Genomic DNA, 21,043 nt, shown 5'->3' on the forward strand with positions numbered 1-21,043 from the left:
CTCTGGAGGTCCGCAAAGACTCCTGGATGTAGCTTCCAGAGACTCGCATCGTGAAAATTTCGAGAGTGGAAGTCTGCCACCTCGTTGTCCCGACCCAGAAGGTATTCCGCAGTCACGGAAATGTGACGGTCCAGGCAGTACTGCCAAAGATTCGCCGCTAGGTTCGAGAGCGCTCTGGACCGCGTTCCACCCAGATGGTTGATGTAGCGGACGGCTGACACGTTGTCCATCTTTTTTTTTTTTTTTTTTTTTTTTTTTAAAAACCTTTATTTCGGTAGATGCACAATACACAGCGTCTGCCTACAACCCCTCGGGGCCGGCCGCTATGACATTGGAGAACATAGAACAATAATGTCAGGATAAGAAAAGGTTTAATTTTATGGTTTTGTCGAGTACAATGTAGTGGACTTCGAAAAGAGTCGAAGCTAATCACTGACCAGGAGAGACATCACCGTTCACGGAGCACCCAGAAGGAGGCGTTATATAGGAAGGCATTGGTAAGGAAACAGGTAGCCACCATCCAGGAACTAAGAGCATACACTATACCACAGAATGATAGAACACAATAAACTCCCTACTAACACTGAACCCCGACCCCGAAGAAACAAAGAAACATAAAAGAGAAAGAAACCAAAGAGGAAGAAAGAAAGAAAGAGAAAGAGGGCCATAGAGACGAAGAAGACATAGAACACATCCCATCCCCCCACCCTGCATACCAGCGGAAGGCCACGGCCCACCCCCCCCCAATAGGCATGCCTGTCGCCCCAAATGAACCCCAAGTAGGAAAGAGAGTCTGGAGAGTGGGAAATAACCTCCCAGTCTCCGACTCCCAGAGAAGGCAGGAGGAGGAAATTTTACGTACTCCCGGTCACCACAGCCCCTTAAGCATCCCCCACCCTGAATATCATCAGCACAACTGAAGTAGCAAGCAAAGCGGCCGGTGGGGAGACTCCATTCCAAATGTGCGAGTAAAGCAGATAATTAGCAGTCTCGTCCTAGTCCCCGCCCGCCAATACGTACAGCAAACTAAAGGGAATCGCCCAGCCCCGGCCCGATCCTAAGTGGCCCCACAGATCCACCCCCGCAATAAACAATAGCAAATTACACACATGCGGCACAACCGATACATAAACAAAGTATTCTAGTCCGGGTCATGCCAGGCGGTCAGGAAGGATCGTCAAGGGAGGCAACATCAACCCTGGCCTGAACGCGGAGACCCCACCAAGCATGGCCACCGCTGGGAGTGTACCTCAGGCAGAACAAAGGAGCAAGATGGCCGCTCCCGGCAAAGAAGACGCAGAGGGAGAAGAAGCGAGAGTTCCCAGTCGTAGACCATCACCACCTCGATAGTGACAAACACAGTTTTCCCCACAGAACGGCACACACTCCGGCGATGTTGAGGAAGACATGGCAACACTTGCAGAGGCAGAGTCTTGGCTTGTAAAGTGGAAGGGAGCTTTGTATCTGCAACTTTGTCATTAAAAGAACCCTCGACACTGTAACCAGGGAGAGGACGTTCCACAGTATCCCCCTGTCGCCACTTTGTATCCGCCTCGAAGGGAGTGAGAGGCATTGGGGGGTCAGACAACCGCAGTAGTTCCCTGGATGGCATAGCGGCCTCGATCTTCCGCTCCAGTTCTCGAGTGCGTTGGCACCATGTCGCCCGCAGGTCCCCCAGGGCTAGAAGGATATCACCATAGGTCAGGTCTGCTCCCCGCTTCAGCATGCCGACAGTATGCAAAGGCGCCACCGGGACACCCTCCAGCTCGACAGTAGGCAGGGAAGCTTGCGTCAGGGATATGGCGGCTTCCGTCTTTCCGGCGAGGTAGACCGGCACCGATACCATTTTTGCCGTTAGCCCACATCGGAGGGGTGAGGGCGACTCCATAGGACGGAGGAACAGTAGTTAAGGCAAGAGGAGTTACTGCTCGCTATACGGGGCTCACACGATGGGAGAGCCCTCGGCTGTATTGCAATGCGGGTGGTGGGCGCTCTCAAACGGATACCGCTCTGACCGCTGGTAGCAGGACAAAGGAAGATTCGCCAGCCCGGACCCAATCGTACAGGGATTCTCTCCGTCGCGAAGAAGGCTCCACCAGGCCGCCCACTCCACGCCCGGTCACATTTCCCCAGGCGCCGGTCCAGCCCCAGGTCGTCTCACCGTACGTGATAAGCGGTGTCCGGTGGCGGTGGTCGGGCCAGAATGCGTGGGCAAAGTCCGAAGTCGGCAAACTCTATGAATCCTCGACCAAAAAAGCCGGCGGGAACATCGGAGGAATGCGGAAAGTATCAGCGCATTCGTGGTTACATTTGCTCGCGCCGTAGGCAGGATTAAAGATCAGGATGTCATGTAAACAGCAGACGGGCTGCGGAGCCGGGAGCTCAGACGTCCTGTCCGTCCGCCATCTTGGCTCCACCCTCCACGTTGTCCATCTTGAGGAGGACACAGGACCGAACCGAGTCCCTGGTCCAAAACTGGATCGTGAACGACCCAGCCAACAGTTTGAGACAGTTGATATGCAACTGTTGTTCTTGTGGAGACCACACACTGCCTGTGGTAAACTCGCCACACCTCGCGCCCCAGCCGGACCAGCTGGCATCTGACTCTACAACGATATCCGGCGCGGAGCCGAAAATCGCCCACCTATTCCAGGCCTCCATTTTGGCGAGCCACCACTGTAGTTCTTCTCTGGCTTCCGCCGAGAGCGTTACCTTCTGGGAGTAGGTTAACCCTTTGCGCAAATGATGGGCTTTGACACGTTGGAGCGCTCTGTAATGGAGCGGGCCCGGGAAGATAGCCTGGATCGAGGCAGAGAGGAGACTCACAACCCGGGCTGGCTGCCTTAGGGAGATTTGGGGCTGAACGAGCGCCTTCCGGAGCTCGTGGTGTATCTTCGCTATTTTCCGGGACGGAAGGCTGAGGGTACAATCCACCGAATCTATGGAAAACACCAGGAACACTACGATCTGAGCCAGAATGAGAGTTGATTTCGCCTCGTTTATCACGAATCCCAAATTCTGGAGGAGATGGACCGCTAGGGTTTGGGGACACTGAGCAATCAAGAGGAGATCGCCCAGGTAAACGATAAGCCTCATACTTGACGCCCTCAGACGCTCGATCACCGGGCGCAGGACCTTGGTGATGCACCAAGGGGCTGAAGACAGGCCAAAAGGGAGCGTTGTAAACTCGTACATCCTGTCCCTCCAGGGAAACTGAAGGAACCGCCGATGAGGGGGAAAAATAGGGATGGCCAAGTAAGCGTCTTTGAGATCGAGACGGGCCATCCAGTCGTTGGACCGGAGCAGGTCGCAAAGAAGATGGATTCCTTCCATCTTGAAATGGCGGTAAACCAGCCATTCGTTGAACTCTTGCAAGTTTATGACGGGCCTCTGGCCCCCATCTGGCTTGTCTACCAAAAACAGGTTGCTGACGAACCCCCGGGGGTGGCGAGACGTCTCCACTATTGCTCCCTTGGCCAGTAGGGAGGAAACCTCCTGATCCACTAAGGCGGCGTCTGCCTTCGAGAAGGCGATAGGTCGCGGAGGGAATAGTTGGACGGGCTCCCCGTAAAACTCGATGTGGAAACCCTGCACGGTTTGCAGAACCCAGGCATCCCCGTGACAGAAGTCCAAGCCTGGAAAGAAATGAGCCAGACAGCCCCCCACTTTTAGAAGGGAAGAAGGGAGAACACTCACCGGATGAGCTGGAAGCGCCACTGCCTCGACCGCCCCTGTGCTTGCCACGACGTATTCGTGTTGGGTAGAAATTTCCAAAGCGGGCCTGATCCTGGTACTGCCTGCCGCCGGAGCCTTGTCCTCTATTCTGGTTTGGACGGCCGGATGAGCGGCCCCTACCGCGCCCGGCCCCTCGGAAAACCCGAGGGCGGAACAACTTTTGTATCGAAGATTGAGCTCTGTCCAAAGACGTAAAGGTGCTCACAAAACACCCAAGCTCCTTAAGGAACGGCTCTCCGAAGAGGCCGCCTTGTGCGACAAAGCCAGCTTCAGAGTCGGCCAGGTCCCCAGGTTTGGGGTCAACCTTGATCAAAAGAGACCTGCACCGCTCTGTGGAGATTGTGCAGTTAGCGTTCCCGAGGAACACCACCACGCGCTGGGCCCAAGCGGAGAGGGTTTCGGGAGAGATGAGAGACCCCGAAGATTTGGCCTCCCCCGCCATATCTAAGATCTTGGTAATGGGGCCCAGGGCGTCTAAAAGCTTGTCTTGGCAAGCCCGCCAAGTTCTGTCAATGCCCTTTTTAGGGTCCCTGACGAATTTTTGCAAAAAGGTTGCCATCCGAGGGTCTATATCGGGGGTGGCGGCAACCGTGCCTTCCAAAGAGGGCCGAGGGCACTCCGCCCTAAGAGAGCTTCGCGCTGTGGCCTCTAACGGCCGGCGAATACGGCTAGCCACATATTGGGCCACCTTTTCACAGGGCGCTCAGTCAGAGGATCTCGGATGCAGGATGTCGTTAGGATCCAACATGTCCGCACAAAGGTCTGGGGCAGGCGCATCAGGCGCCGGGCGGGTTGGAAGCCAAGGACGGCAGGGACCAGCGTCGTCATCATCCCCTGGAGCATTAACTCCCGAGGGGTCAGGAGCCACAGGTAGGGCCTTATGCGTAGGAAGGCTCGTTTAAGGTGGGCAAAGGCATCCATATCAACCCCAGCCTCCTTGGGGCGTTTCGCAGGTGGGGGTTGAGAGTCGGCATGTGTTACGCCCGGGTCAGAGGTGGCCGGGATGGCCTGGGTAGCCTTGGCCAGCTTCTCCCAGGCCAGCTCAATGTGGCGGGAAAGGCGGTCCTCTAACGGACCCATGGCCTGTTCTCCCGCTTTGTAGATGGATTCATCCACCTTGTCATAAAAATCCTCGTCCCACTGGAGTGCCGTTAGTGGGTCCTCCACCCACTGGTCATCAGTGTAGGCCTTGTCCTGGTAGGACTCTATCCCAGGAATGACCGGATTAGGTAAGTGGGGTAGCTTCTAAGGAGGGAAACCTCCGGCTAAGGGGGCTGGGTCTCAGCCTGAAGTCAATAGCGGGCGGTACTCACAGTAAGGGCGAGCCCCGGGACCTACTCAGCCTTATGTAACCTTGAAAGGGCGGCCTGCTTCCTAGGTCCCTGCAGGTAATCCTGCACTACAGACTCAGAGAGAGAGCGTTCAGCAGGAGTGTACCAGCGAGAAAAAACAGGCACCAGGCGTTGGAAGAAGCACACGCCAACACAGTCTAATGACAGAATTTTTACAGACCCAGCCGAGCACTCGACTCGGGTGGGCGTTCACAGGCCTGAATGCACGCTGGAAGCACCAGAAACAGACCCTTCAGGGCGTTGAAAGCAGGCGGCAGGCTCCGACACGGCGAGCAGACTCCGAGATCTCAGTGCGAAATGCGCGGAATCTCTGGAATGCTCGACGCGTCGCGGGCGCGATGCACCCTCTAGCGGCCGGAGGAATGCCGCGAGCCTGAAACCAAGCCGCTATGGAGGGCACTCCCACGGCCGAACGCAAATCTGCCAAGGCGCGGCTGATGCACGGTGAAAGGACCTAACTCCGCATCAAGGAAGGAAAATAATAAGAAACTCTTCACACCAAGCACCAGGCGGGCAGCGGGCAGCGGCCGACAGCCGCGCCACCCGACCGAAACAACAATCGCATCACAATATCTGAAAGTGCTCAATAAAGCAGATAACCATCGGAAAGCAAAAACACGCGATTACAATACAGTCGAATTCAATACACCTGATAACAAAAGCACCAGTCAGTCAACAGTGAAACATGAAGAGACAAAAAAAACATGACTTAACTTGGCTGCAAGCAGCCAAGAAAGAGGGGGAATGGAAGATGAGAGAGGACTATGATTGCCGTGGAGCCCTGTGATTGGTGGGCTCACGCAGACACTCTATACTGGGACACTATTGTTCAAACTTTGTTATGCCCTAATTACCTATGGTTCATTGGAATGGTAGTTTTTAAGTTTCTTTGAATGGCTGCTATTAATAAAGAGTGGAAAGAATAGCATAATCCTCGCCTCCGGTCCTGACATAGAATGCGGATGATGTCCATCTCTTTTGGCAGTGTCCAGTTAGTCAGTCTTTCTGGCAATATCTAGGTAAAGTATTGACCAGAATCTTACATCAAGGTAAACCTGGCTTCAATTATCTTTGGGACATTGGATGGAGAGGGGGTCCAGCTGGGAAGGCATAGAGCTCAGCTAATTTTTACCTTAGTAGTTATTGCACAGAGAGAAACTTGCATAAAACGGGTCTCAGAAGTACTACCAACTTGTGAAGGTTGGAAATCCACCGCTAGACATATTGCTAGGCTTGATTGTCAATCTGGTTTGGCAGAGAGGGAAACACATGTGGGCACCCTTCTTCTTAAATGTCACTTAAAGTCCTGTATAGCAGAGTGGCGGGGTTATAGATTAGATAATCTCACACTGCAGAAGTCCAAGGATTAAGACAATTTTCAACAGTTTGTTGAGGGTAAGTTGTTGAAGGTAGTGCTGGCAACGACTAATTTCCTCTCCAACCATCGGTTGAAGAAGGCTGGCTTAAAGAGTTCATAACTATGTATTTGTGTCCCCCACCGCTACCAGACCATTTTGGATTATGGCTCCTGCCTTTGTCGAATATGAGGACTAATAAATTAAAAAAATTAAATTATTAGTATAATGGAAACTGAGACAATTGTGCCACACAAACAATCTCCAATTGGAAAAGCTTGATGCAACAAAGCCTCCACCCTAACCTAATCATTTGCTCTAAATGTTTGTAGCAGCTAACCAGGTTACCTGAAACTGTCTGTGTTTATCATTTTGTGCCAGCACACATTTGTTCTTGTGGAGGCCAAAAACATCATCGCACAGAATCCATTTGAGAGACCCCTGTACCCACAATGGATTGGTTATCATCAAGTCTAGAAGCAGTCTGCATTATAAAAGATATAGTAATTTGGAGTTGTACATCAGAATGAGTGACCTGCCTCACCTCCTTCCCTCCACCAATCAACTGGCCTGAGTTGAGGGTAGTACACGGTATGTGAAACTGGTAGGATCGCAAATTCCACTCAACATTTAGCAGAACAGAAAAATCCCCAGAACTAGAAGTTATTAAAGATGGCTGTGAGGTTTGAACATTAATAAAGGTATTATCTGAGATACTGATATAGCATAAGTACAATGTGCATTTTAGAATTACTTGTGGATTCATATCAGAAACAGCTATTGAGAACTCAGAGAAGGAAATAACTTCTGTTACACAAGATATGGAATTTTAAAAAGCCATACTCATAAAGATTTGTGGTTATGGCTCTTGTTAGAATTCAACTAAAGCTGTTTGATAATAATTTGTGTCCTGCATAAAGGTGCTATATACCGATTGCAAGGCAGAAACATTGTTGACTGTTTAATCCATGGGCTGTAACAGTGGGTTCACATGAAAGAACCAGAACTGTCAAATTGGAACCTTAAAAAAGATGCTGAAAATGTAACATTGAATCAATGTGCAATACCATTTCTGAAGCCATGTTCTGTGATGTTAGGTCAAGATCAATTTTGTGTAAGTACAGTTACAAAAATAAGACTAACGCTCACTGTTTTTCATTTTGGAATGTGGTGTAAAAATGTAAATATTAATACTAGTGAATTATAAATTACTCAGCATGAAAACAGGCCAGTGCCACGTAGGCATGAGGCTCAACAAATTCAAACTCACTAAATATTCCAGCCCATATGATAATCAATTACAAATAAGGAAAAACTTCTCAAAATGACCTTAATAGAAATCTAACTATACAAAAGGATAAAGTTCTATATATGAAATATCAGGGGCCAGAGGCGTAACCTACTAAAACCAGTATTATTGCGGGTCGTCATAGAGGGTTAAGAAGCTCTGGAGATTGAGTCAAAATTCTGCACCCAGGTTTTGCTGAGAGAGAGGTGTTTAAAATATGTCACATAGGGCCTCTCTCACATAAATAAATCAATATGACATAAACAACAAAAAATAGAAAGCCAAGAAAATGAAGCACCAAAGAGAATAAGAGAAGCAAGTAGGAAGGAAAACCTGGAAAAAGAGTAACTGAGGAAGAAATAAAGATTGCAGATGGGAAGGACAACCATCAATAACAGCAAAAGAAGGACACCAGAGGCAGTAATCCGACAAGAGAAACAGGAGCAAAAGCAACCAGAAAAGTGGCAGGAACCAGAAATAAAATTACTACAGATAGACATTAGTAAGATAGAATTCAACGGGCAGCGTTAAAGGGGTTCTGATACCCACCCGAATGCATGGAGGTGAAGGACTTCGGATGACCCCAATGGATTGTTCAGTGGTGTTGATGATGTCTCTCATCCGGTTCTGGGATGTCGCATTAATATCTAAAAGGACCAGGCAAAAGAAGGTATTATGACACATAACAAACTAATTATATGTACTCTTCCAAAGGGGCAGAGTAAAGGGAATGAGTTGCAAGCTGCAATTTAAAAGAAAAGGAATGATGAGCAGTGGGGAACCTCATAATGAGGGGGGGGGGGGGCAAGAAGCGATGATAATGGAGAATAAGGGAAGAACAAGAATATAGCACAGCAGAACAGCATTGATATAGACAAGGGTGGCTGAACGATACAGTAGAGCAATCTGATGCACTGGCAGGTAGAGCAGAGAGTGCTGAGAGTTAAAGTGCTTGCTGCAAACATATTGTTGCTGTCCGAAGGTTATAGGTTTCAATAAGAATAGGAACTAATTTTCTCTTTCTGAGGTAAATAAAATAAGTATTTCTGAGCATAGCTAATACTAATTATTACATGTTACAGTACTATGAAGCAGTACACAAAGTAATGATGGCTATGCCACACAGTTTGCACAGCCAAAGCCATACACAAATCTAGGGAAATAAATGTACAAAACAATAACACAAAAATAAAGTTTGTGCTCTCTTGGTATGCCACTTAGGGTGTGATAGCCAGAACCGGAACAAAAACCAGTTTGGCATACTAATGAGCAGAAAAATACAGAAGCACTCAGAGAAGTCCAACAGTCATGAAGTAAAGCCAGTAAAGAAGTATTGCAAGATCAAAGTTCTGTTTGTCATGATTTATTCTTTCCACAGTTATTCACATTTCTTGCGTCAGAGATGTAATATCTAATACAGACAGGCAGCTGACACGTGCTTCGTCACAGAGACTTTTTCAAGGCTGAAGTGCATGAACAGTGCCATTATTCTGAGTATAAGCGCGACAAAGTAATGCCTTACCATATAGCATCCTTCGATGCTAATAAAAATTGTTGAATTGGTGCCAACAATAAGCGTCCCATATGGTACCAGGGAACATATCAATTAATGAGGCGGCATGTACGGATGCATTCTGAGCGAAAGTACAAAAGAGAAGTGTCCAGTATCCGTGCAAGTGGCAATCTGACTGGTATACGAACGAGGGAAAAGAAGTATGTTTGTTGCCTTGATAAGCCTTAAGACGTAACAGTCCGTATGTATGTTCCCGACAATGTGCTTTCCCCTCGTTTTGCCTCTGCTGCCTCCACGTCCCCTGAAACCCAAAAAGAGCTGTGTGGGGGCTGCACATGCCTTCATGGTTGCTTCTGGTGAAAAGTAAGGCCTAATAAGTACCCTGTGAATTTGCAGCACTTTGGGGAGAGCTGGCAACTCAAAGCCCAATGAAATGGCCATGACGGAGCTTTCCTTGTAGCACTTTAAGACAACATCTGTCTTTTTTTCCAAAGAAGCTGGGAGCCATCAAAAGGCATATCCATAAGGGAAGCCTACACATCCCCAGAAAATTATGCAGCGCTCATCCATGTGTTACATCAGATCACAATACTAGTGCACATAGGATGACCTACGCAACCTGTGGTACCTAGACTGGCTCTCAACATATACTTGGCTACATCATAATCATCAAGGATTTCTTCGGAAATGGCAAAATGAACTCACTGGTCACATCAAAGCGGACATGCATACAGCATCCTAGCAGACATACCATGTCCAGGGACCTCAATACCAAACCAACAGAGGACAACACCCCATTACCAAAAGAATCAATGTGCTTCTACAACCTGTCCGTCGGCGTTAGAGGAAAATGTGTTAGGGTTGACCTTGCTGGTAGAGCCTGAACAACAAAGCTTTCATGGGTCAGGTGATGGACTCCAAGGATGCAGGTCCAGGCGGCAAACTCTCAGTAAACAGATTAGCCTTGGTTTCAACTGTGGGCAACTGAATGTCGAGCACTTCTGCAGCTCTGACAACTACCACTGCAAGAGAGGCAACCTGATCTATAGAGCGCCCCAGTTGGGAGTCAAATTCTGTCTCTATGGATGTGTCTAGGCTACTCGTATTCTGTAAATCAACATACAAGCCATCATCATATAATGAGCAGGGGAGGAATTATCCACCGCCTCTCTACATCATCATGGAGCAAAAGAAGACTTTAGACAGTGTCCAAACCTGATCCAAACAAAATCTCAAGCATCTAGTGGTATTAGCTTCGAAGCAGTGGCACCGCCTGTGATTCCTCCCATACCAGATGCTGCGTTTTTGCTGTCATATAACAAGATGATGGCCGAGATTGGGACAGAAACGGCTCCAGATCTAAAACTGAGTCGTTGTTAGAAGCAGAACTCTGAAGTCTTTGGAGTCAAAACCAAAAACATATGGTTAGGATCAGCCTGGCCTTTGGTGCATGAGTTGAAGTATGAAATAGTGCTTTCTGGGGTCCAGCCGTGAGCCAACGAAGTTAGTGAGCCCCTGGGCGGGCCCCATCAGCGGAAGTCTGCATTCTGTCCATCAACTGTTGTTTTTTTCGCATTTGTCACCCCGAGTGGGACGGGTATGCTCAGACGTGAGTCCCGTGCTCTCCATGCCACTGGAATCAAGCTGTCCTGGCTGAAGAGGGGTGAAACCCCGAAACCGGTCCTAGGATGCTTGATTCCAGTCCAGGGAGAACCTGGCTTGGCAGTTCGGGCTGGACTGTTCCCATGAGGCACAGGGTCAAGACTGATTTGCATATGGCTGGGTTCAAACTGGAATGGCATGGTGAGCAAAAACACGATGGATTTAGGCCCAGATCTCTGTACTGGGGTGAATGTATGACATTGTTCTGCATTCTGTCCATCAACTGTTGTTTTTGCATTTGTCACCCTGAGTGGGACGGGTATGCTCAGACGTGAGTCCCGTGCTCTCCATGCCACTGGAATCAAGCTATCCTGGCTGAAGAGGGGTGAAACCCCGAAACCGGTCCTAGGATGCTTGATTCCAGTCCAGGGAGGACCTGGCTTGGCAGTTCGGGCTGGACTGTTCCCATGAGGCACAGGGTCAAGACTGATTTGCATATGGCTGGGTTCAAACTGGAATGGCATGGTGAGCAAAAAAACGATGGATTTAGGCCCAGATCTCTGTACTGGGGTGAATGTATGACTTTGTTCTGCATTCTGTCCCTTAACTGTTGTTTTAGATTAAGGACCCCTACAGATCCATGGGGCCCAGAAGCGTTCCAGAAGGACCCACATTTGTCCAGAACAACAGCAGCACAGCCTCTTTGAAGGCCTCCACTTGCTGCAAGGGCGGTGACAGCCTGTGAAACTTCGTCATGTAAGGATCAGTTTACAGCTGGACTACGAGTCAGACAACTGAGGCAAAGTCAGGTCTATCAAGTGCCAACCACAGGATTTCTTCCTGCAGTGGGAGTGACATGAAGGAGAAAAATCACATTTACACTTCTGCATTTATGAAGCAACCTGACTTTCGACTGTCTACGACTTACCCATGGACATTGACTTGTAGAAGGACAGAGACTTATAGCAGAAGTGGGCCTGAGACTTAGAGCACAACGTACCCCACTTCTTATGCTCGGTGACATACTGCTTCACCTCACGTTTCCTGATGGCTTTCGGGTGCATCAGGGAGCATTTGTGAAAGGACATTTAGTCATTCCAAAACCCTAGACACCACAGGCAGACATTGTGCAGGTCCAAAACTGACAAATTGTGTCCTGCAATCACCACAAGGTTTGACATCTGTGGTCTTTGGGGGAACATTTCCATAGCACATTGTCAAAGAAGAAAATAAGGGGGTAGGTAACACTCCGACCAAAGGTCCCTTTCCGCCTCTGTGTTGAAGATCGCAGAAAGAAAGGTACTGATGTCAGTGCCTTGGTGGCACTTATATGCAACTTAATGCCACTATTTACAGAGTTAGTGCTCTGCTGCGGAGTCATCTACAGCCACCATTCTGAATGCAAAGTAACTGCCGGAAATGTTCCAGATCCAGTTTTGCATCAGGGGGAATTCAAAAGGTGAGGAACCTGCAATTAAAAGAATACGTCAGATATTATTGAACATGTAACTTACCTTTGCTAACATATTATCTGGTAGAGACTTCTTGATGCAGATTCCTTACCTCAGAATATGCCCCAGGTGTCAGATTAAATCTGGAAACTTTTGGTGAGTAGTAAATCTGCAAGCCACTAGGTGACATTCGGCTCCATGTGGCGTTGTTCGCACTGGAACTGACGTGTGCGGGGCCTATTTAGGTGCCACCCCAGTACGCTGATATCAGTTCTTTTCTTTCTGCACCAGTTAGATCCAGAGAGAGCTACCCCCAATCACTGTTTGACTGACCTTTATTTGACTTTTTGCCGAAGAATTATTGAGACTTTGTCTCCTGGTGTGTAGCATGTCCACCAGAAAGGCAGGTTTTAAACCATGCAGCGCCTGTCACCGGTAGAAGTCAGGAACAGACCCAGACTCGGTTTGCCTCTAGTGACTTGAGCAAGACCACGACGCCAAGACATGCAAGGACTGCCATGCCATGCGTTCCAAGGCATTGAGGGAGTGGTCACTCAAGCTCCTCACCATCCAAAGTTGAACGATTGCGTAACACTTCAAATCTCGCTCATGAGGAAGGTTCCAAGATCGTTTGCGGAGTCGTACCTGGTGATTGTCGTCCCACTGCAAGTCGTCAGGAAAGTTGGGCAAGTCCCACAAGAAAAAGAAGAAGTAGAAGAGGGCTTCAACTTTGCAGTGCAAGTCTTAGGATGAGACACGGAACTGTCAGCACTCGAGGCCTAGTTCTGTGGTGGAGCCTGTGCCTGGGCTGTCTCCGCATCTTTTTGAGTTTCCGGGAGCTGAAGCGACCCTCGCCCAATTGAAAGAATCTTATAAAGCTATGCAACTCATCTTCGAGTGTCCCTACCCCTCTGGAGCAGCCTCGGGCCCCACGGGTCCGGGAGGGACCCCTACTGGTCTTCCCCCTGCTGGTTCGCCCTCAGCACCAGTCGGGCCCCAGGGACCCATTGACGGATCTGGAACAGCATCCGTTGAGCGACCTCGACCTGCCTACTCCAGTGTCAACACCCCTGCAGCCACCGACACCCAGTAGTGGCGCCACCCCAATCGTCATTCCAGACTCCGATACAGAGCAAGCCAGGCTGAAATACACAGAGCAGTAGAGACAGATGGTGTATCACAAACTCATACAAAGCCAACTTATAACAAAAGTATACAATATGCCTACACCTCAAGCTCTGCCTCTGGCTTAGGGACAGGGTGGCCAGCACAGCAGTAAAGGTCCCAAACAAGTTAGAGGGGCCACAGATGCTGCCAATGCGATGTTGGGAAACCTTGAAATAATCTCAGCCACTTGTTAGGTCTCGGCTCGAAGGCTGCGCTTGCGCAGTCTCGATCCGAGATTTAATGACTTGGAGAAGAGGGGCTTGAACCCGCCCCTCTTCTCCCCTGTTCTCCATTGGCTGGCCTCTTCAATGCTGGCCAGCCATTGGAGAAGAGGTCCCGTCACTCCGATCAGGCCCCGTCCTTTTCGGATCGGGGGGCGTGTTTTTTGCAGAAAGTCTAATTATCTCCTCCAGCCAATGGCAAGAGGAGATAAAAGCAAAACACGCCCCGAGGCATTTCTGCTTCGCCTCGGAGAAAGGCAGTGGTTTTAATGGCGTCCTCTCCCCCTGCTCTTGGCTCCCGTGTTCGGCACATATCTTGTTCTCTCTCCCCCCTCATCGCTGATATCACCTCTTCTCCTCTCCAGGTTGGCCTTTCATTTTTCTGGCGCCTCCGTTACCCATTCCGCTCTCTTTATCGGCGGATCCTTTAAATTTCTTCGATAAAGCCGGCAGCAGGGTCCGTTAGTGCGGGTAGGTGGGGCCCCTTACAGCTAGCTCATATTGTTAAATATCTAAAAGATATGGCTGCTGTCCATTTGTTTTCTGGCTAACCTCGTGTTTTCCGCAGGTGAACACAACAAATTAATCTTTTTCAGTTATAGTTAATCACCTGATCTGTGCTGTAATGATGGAACACCCAAAGTGATCGTTCACTCTGAGTTGCTTACTTCCTACTACTTGCCTTACCCCACATTATGCAGTAACTGGTAGTGATGACACAGAATTAACAGTCCAGGGAGATAATGGGGGACTACCTACTGGATCTACCTGTTTACAAGGACACAGTGTCCTTATGTGCGGTTCCATTCCTTGATAATTTAGGAGATATTATGAAGACTTCGTGTATGTGTGGTGTGTTTGTGTCATTGTGTTGATTACATGTATTGAGTGAATGGCAAGATCCATTTGGACCCAGTGCGTCCTGTACAAAATGCTGGCCTGTCTACAGTAAAGCTGGCTTTGTCTGTTTTGGAAATGGTCGCCCACACGCACTGTTTTCCAAGCCCTATTTCCAAAGCGTATGCAACAGGGAACTTTTTGGCAAGGAAGGCCCATTCATATGTTTAGATCACATATCGTCTTGAAATAAATTCTCTCAGTGATGGGAACAGAGGTGGCAACTTTTCTGCCCATATTTATACACTTTGAATATACTAGACAGCACCAAACTACACTTCAAAGTGAGGTGCTTTATTTAACAGAAAATAGTTTTGAGGCGTGCTCAATACAATTTGGATCAAATGAAATGAGTAATATCTGAAGAATGAATATATAAGCTTCCAAATGTCTGCCTTACTCATTTGTGATAGCTGTGTATTTCAAAACAGACCATGAGATGTTTGTTTACCTGGGACTGAATGTCTGCTAAGAAATATTGTCAGTGTCCTTTTAACTTTCGGATGGCAGGCATGAATCCATATAGAGAAACAGTTTGCTTGTAAATGGGTTGCCTTCTAGCAGTGATAGCATAAGAAACAAAACATTTATTTGTCTAGTCCAAATGTTTATCAGCAGTTGGCCCTTCCTGTGAAAGGGACAGTGAGGGCACCCCTTAAACTCAACTTCATTGGTGATTTTTGGGTTGGGAAGGCGTGCCTTCTGCCAGCTTGTGCTTTTGCAAATGCAGGATGGACCTCCCATTAACTCATAATTCACTGAGTGGGTTCCTCATGTGCTGCACCCACCTGTGATTAGCACCTCAACTGCTCATGGGCGGTCCCTCTTATTACTCTTCTTCGGGATGAGAAGTTGGCCTTCTAGTGGGTTGCCTCTCGCCACTGCTAGGTGTACCTCACAGATTAATTTAACACTTGTTAGTTTTCAAAGCTGCATCTTCTGGTGGCTTTTCCCATTGCCACATCTTGATGGAACCCTTAGACTTCCATCTCACTTGGTGGCTTTGAGAACCAGTACTTTCCGGGGGATTACATCTTACACCACTCCTGGGAAGACTCCCACAAACTCACAACATATGTGGAGGTTTGGAAAGCTTTGCCTTCTAGGAAGATGTATGTTTGTTGCCCACGGGTGTCTCTCGTAGACAAACTAGTGTCTATTTGGAAGTTGTGCCATCTAGTGGCCAGCATTTCCACTGCTCCTGAGATTACCTTATTGAATCATATTTTTTTGATAGTTGGAAGCTGCATGTTCCAGTGGGTTGCACTCCAGCCACTCTTGGGTGGAGCCCACATACTCATATTATGCTTGTCCAGATTAGGGAGGTGCACCTTCCAGAAGTCTGGTCCTTCTCTGTTCTTGCAGTGAACTGCATAGAGGATTGGTGTATCTCATAAACAATATCCAATAGTTCTTACTAGACCAGACTACAAACTGCTCCCTACAAAAGAAGCTCAAACACTGGGATAGTTTCTTACCCAATTGGCCAATGATGGTAAGCATGCTAAATTACCCAAACATCTTGCTGTTTCTCTTACATCTCTCTGCTCCATATCAAGTTTAAGCAAAGCAAAACAACTTGAGTACCAATGTGAACCTCACACAACATCAAACGTCTTCACACATATGACACTCTACAAACCCACAATGTACTCCAAAGGTATACCAAAGAGAGAGGCCCAACACATCGTCACCCAGAAGCCCTTCAGTGCCTCGTCACTGATATACAGCACTATACATGGGGGATCTTAAAAAAGGTAGATACTATTCAAGATTTTCTATAGGATGTGACCGCAAGATTCACCCTTTTATAAGAGTACTGAAATCCAGCTTTTGCACTTAATGCAAAAGATAAGGTGCAATAATCTCATCCTGAAATTGGAATGGATTAAAAATGACGAGGCACCACACAATAAAACCTCTTCAATTTCAGGGAGTAGCATGTTCTAGTAGAGTTTTCTGTCATCCTTGAGAATCTCCAATCGCTCAATTGATATGTTCAATGAAGAACCTGTAAGATATTGGTTTGTTTGCAACCTATCTAACCACGCATCTTCATGAATGTACAAGCTCATCTGCAACTTCACGAGAGGTAAGCAACAAATGGTGCTAATTCCAGGACCAAATTAGTAATGCTCACAGCGAAGCAGGTAATCTGATTGTCCTAAAATGTATATTTGATAGGGGGAAGAGTGTAGAAGCAAAAAGAAGTTACACAGTTCATCAACAAGACGCTTAAAAGGGGTTATTCTTGTGGGAGCTGGATAAAGGTTCCGGTCTTATTTTTTTCTTAGTGGACAAATCACCACCTGGTTGACAACATCTGAAATACAGACTGGAAAATGCTGGATGTCTTCTGATATGTGACTGCTCACGTTTTCTGCTTTTATATCTAGAAACCTGAAGTAACTTTAGTTGTGAATGCTGTCTGCAGGGAAAGAGACCACTTGCAAAGTTATTAAGCCTTTCTACACAGAAATAGCAGCCTTGGAACCTACTCCTCCGAAACATAATACAGTTAGGTATGAGACATCTAGAGGAGATTTTCTGAATGTGCAGCTCACTTTTCTTAGCCACAATTAGGTTAATTAGTTGGCCTGCCTTCTACTGGAACTAATAAGGGGAACAATGCCACTCTTAGATTTGAATTTGCTTGTGAGGGAATGGCCAATGTATCCTTGGAATCTTGGGTGAGAGAGCACAGATTGTTTCTATTCGAAACCACCCAAATATCTTGTCTCTGATTGGGGCTCATCGTGTCAATTTCCCAAATCATTAAAGGAATCAATTAAGTTTAGACCTAGAAGCCTTTTCTGTGTCTGGCTGAGAAAGCTAAGCATTGCCTCAGAAGAAAAGCTCCATAGGTAATTTCTCTAGCTGAAATATTTGTTACATTCTGAGCCATTCTTAAAATCTGCACTGATGTTCATCTGCCATCGTGCATCAAAGTTTCTGCCGCCAAGTACTGTACATTAGGAAGAAATTGATGCCATTTAGATATGTTGACCAGCGAATGCCACATTTGCAGCTTTAAAGTAATTGTCTCAAGAAAGAATTGCAAAATGTGAAACTGAAAGTCCACTGTGAGGGCCACGGGAGTGATGGAGGCCCAGGAATAACCAAGATGCTAACTTGATTATTGATCTCTAGCAGTCTGCCACAACCTCAAAGATATAAAAGCAGCTAAACCTGTGCTCCAAAACACTACTAGTATGTACTATTAAAGACAAAGGTAATATTAGTAGTTCAGTCCTGCAATGAGCCTAGGGTCCCCTTATGAGGTACACTAAGCATTGTGGCATGAAGGGTGGGCAAACCAGAGAAGCTATTCTGCTCCCCAGCTGCCAGCACAATGGGATGGAATGATGAGAGGTTGGCCCACAAAAGTATTACTGTTGAGGGTGTTTATTTCTGACCTAAACGCCCTAGGGATTCATGAGATGCTTTTCCTACCAGGGACCCCTTCTCTAGGGTATACATGTAAACTCACTGACCTGTGGGAGGTCCTGCAAGCCAGACATCAGGTGAGGACACAAGTCAATCAGCAGTGAGAAGGAAGGGACCTCAGCATTGGCTTTACAGGTAAATGAAGCAGGGCTATCAAAGCATTGCATTCTCGTGAAGCAAATAGTAGTTTGGATGTCTTGGATACAGGGAACAATTGTACTAATATGTTGGAGTTTCTCAGGGGAACCTGGAGATTCCAATTAGGTGATGGCTGCACAACATTATTTTTGTAAACTGTCTTATCTCCAAGGTATCTTGAGTTCTGAGAAGGAGCAAAAGGAGGCAGCAATCTACCTGCGTAGAATATGGTCATGGAACCCTTCAGCAGCACTCTGCAGTTGCAGTCCTTTGTGAATCTGGTACTTTGCTAAGGCAGGTCAACCAAGCACTATCGGATTGAAGGCCACAGGGATTTTCTGGGCTTATCGGCCAGATGACAAGCAGAAGAGAAAGAATCAGAAAATATGATTTTCTCTTCACCAGTGGGCAGTAAAGAGGACTGCAATCACATGGCAGGGGGCCCAGATACCTATGAAGAGGACCTCTCTGAGATAATCTGCACAAGAGGCAGATTTCAGACAAGTCTGGGACAAGAATCCTACTGGGAGTGGTGCTTGACTGATTTGAAGGAGAAATGCCCTTCCTGGTAAGAGAGGAATTTCTGGACTGCATTCTTCAGAGAAGATGGAGTACATTCACTAAACTGCTTTATGTTCTTTGGGCCATTGTAATGACCGCCCTGTCAGAAAACATAGGGTCGCCTAGCTCCTTTACAGGAGGAGGAAACCACAAAATGCATCTAAATTTCCTGGACCTCAGAAGAAAAGTCATCACTTGCATTGTTTGGTGAGCCTGCTTGGTTTCTGACCCACAAGTGCCACAGGGATGCCACCAAAGCCCCTTGTTCTCTCCAGGAACATCCAGGACTCCCTTGATTCCTACTATGGTTTAAGAAAATCAGATAGGTAGGTAGGCAAGTTTACACTGGCTCATCAACCATTGACCCTTGTGAGTCTGTCAAGCTGTTCACAAGAAATAAGTCCTTGTACACATGTTGCATGACTCCATCTAGCCCTGATTGGTAGAGCATGTGTCCTTGGAGCTTGGGGAATCTCTGGCACTGTAAAAATCTAACAGCAAGCTTCAGTTTATGACATAAAGCACTGAAGTATTTTTACCAAAAGCACAGGGACTTCAATTTACAGGCACCAGACCCATTTGTGGTGGCCCACTGTACTGGACCTCTGTGGACTGGGCAGATCATCCAGTACAAGGCACTGGAAGGTGCCCCTGTCATCCCGCTTTTGAGACAGATCAGCTTGCGATGTTTTAGATGTACTTTCCATGTCATGTTGGGAGGTGGGCATCAGTTTAGGCATGATTCATCGCAACCTCATAGCACAGAAACCCTTTGAATAAGTGTACCAGTAAATAACACAATGTACCTTTTTTTCTTAAAGTGAAGCAACAGGTACTAGTGGACACTGAACAGTAGGAGGAAAGAAATGAGATTGCACTTTCAAATGTCAAGGATCATAGGTTGTGTTCTGACACCACGAATCCTCGGGACAACAAACCATGTCCAGAGACTATGGACTCGGTCTCTGTGAGCACTGACAAACACCACCCACAGAATAACATTATTCATGTACTTCAGTATTAGCGCGTATATGCTATTATAATATTGGAACTCAGATCTATGGCTAGGAAGGTGATAGAAGATCTGGCTTCCTTAGTGTTTCCTTGTTTTATGTGTAGTATTTAGTGTTATCTGTACTAAAGTACTTTTCTTTGTATAAAGTTGAGAAAAGACTGGACTCTGAGGGCCTGATTAAAAGTTTGGCGGATGGGTTACTCTGTCACAAAAGTGACAGATATTGCTCTTGCATTATTACAAGTGCATCATATCCTATTGGGATTTGTAAAAAGGCGGACGTAGTATCTCTCAAGTTTGTGACAGAGTAACCTGTATGTCAAACTCTAAACCAGGCCCTGGGTTATTAAGACTTATTGTGAGGCTGGCTAGGCAAGCTTTAGAGTAATGTCTTTCCTTCAATAACAGTTGGGAGGGGGACCCAAAAAGGTTATCCCATTTCTCCCCTTTTATTTGCCCTCAATTTGGAATACCTTGCAGCTAGAAGGCAACAGGAGGATCAACCATAGGATAGCCCCTTCAGTAGAAAGGGAGGTTTGTTAGGACAATCTGTCTTATACTATACACAGCTTTTATAGTAAATGCTCCAATAGCCATGCTAACAGTATTTTTGATAGGCATTTGTTTTCGAATTGTGGCACGAATACTGCATTTTAGACCACAATAGTATGAATAAATATTCTAAACTTCCTACGTGTCTTTTGTTTATTTTACTAAGTACGAGTGAGAGTGCGAAAGGGGGTGTCCCATTACTGTGATCCCTGAGAGGGTCGAGAGTTTGTGTTCTGGGGTGCCAATTCACTTCTTTCTCTGGTAAGGTTAGGAGGACAAGTGAGGCACTATAGCTAATCGTAGTCGAGCTCATAGGTACTGAGGTGGTATGGTGACTTGGTCCTTACATGTCGATGTTCTATGGTCCCCAGCATAGTTGTGTTCCTGAGCAGAATCCCTGCAACAGAGGATAGCAGCTAAATTATGGTACCACCAAAATATGTCATGTTTGGTATCTAACAATATACCTTCTCACCCCTGACAAGAATTTCGTGCCCTGGGTGATGCATCCAGGTAGCTACCTTAGAGGTTTCCAGGTATTAGTTATGCAAGGAGGTGTAAACCACCAGAATGCTAGCCAAATCATCTCCACAGTGAGCAACCTGGTCTGTACACTAAAATGTGATTTCTGCCAGCTTTAGGAGGGTCAGAATAGAGGGTTCTGAGTAGAAATGGTCCCCCATACCCCTGGATGTGGTCACTTCAGAGGCCGACTAGCTGCAGGGACTAGCTGCCCAATGGCTACTAGC

The 21,043-nt window shown here is 47.2% G+C and overlaps 1 protein-coding gene across 3 annotated transcripts in view; it reads right to left on the minus strand.

Moving 5' to 3' along the window:
• Positions 1–21,043, minus strand: part of LOC146798685 (uncharacterized) — a 415,733-nt gene that overhangs the window by 255,763 nt on the left and 138,927 nt on the right. For all 3 annotated transcript variants that reach the window (XM_085625984.1, XM_085625983.1, XM_085625982.1), the window contains exon 5: positions 8,280–8,377. In XM_085625984.1, coding sequence (XP_085482110.1) covers positions 8,280–8,377 — 98 coding nt within the window. The remainder of the gene's footprint in view (positions 1–8,279; positions 8,378–21,043) is intronic.

Source organism: Triturus cristatus, chromosome 9 (assembly GCF_964204655.1).
Source record: "Triturus cristatus chromosome 9, aTriCri1.1, whole genome shotgun sequence".
Taxonomy (NCBI): Eukaryota; Metazoa; Chordata; class Amphibia; order Caudata; family Salamandridae; genus Triturus; species Triturus cristatus.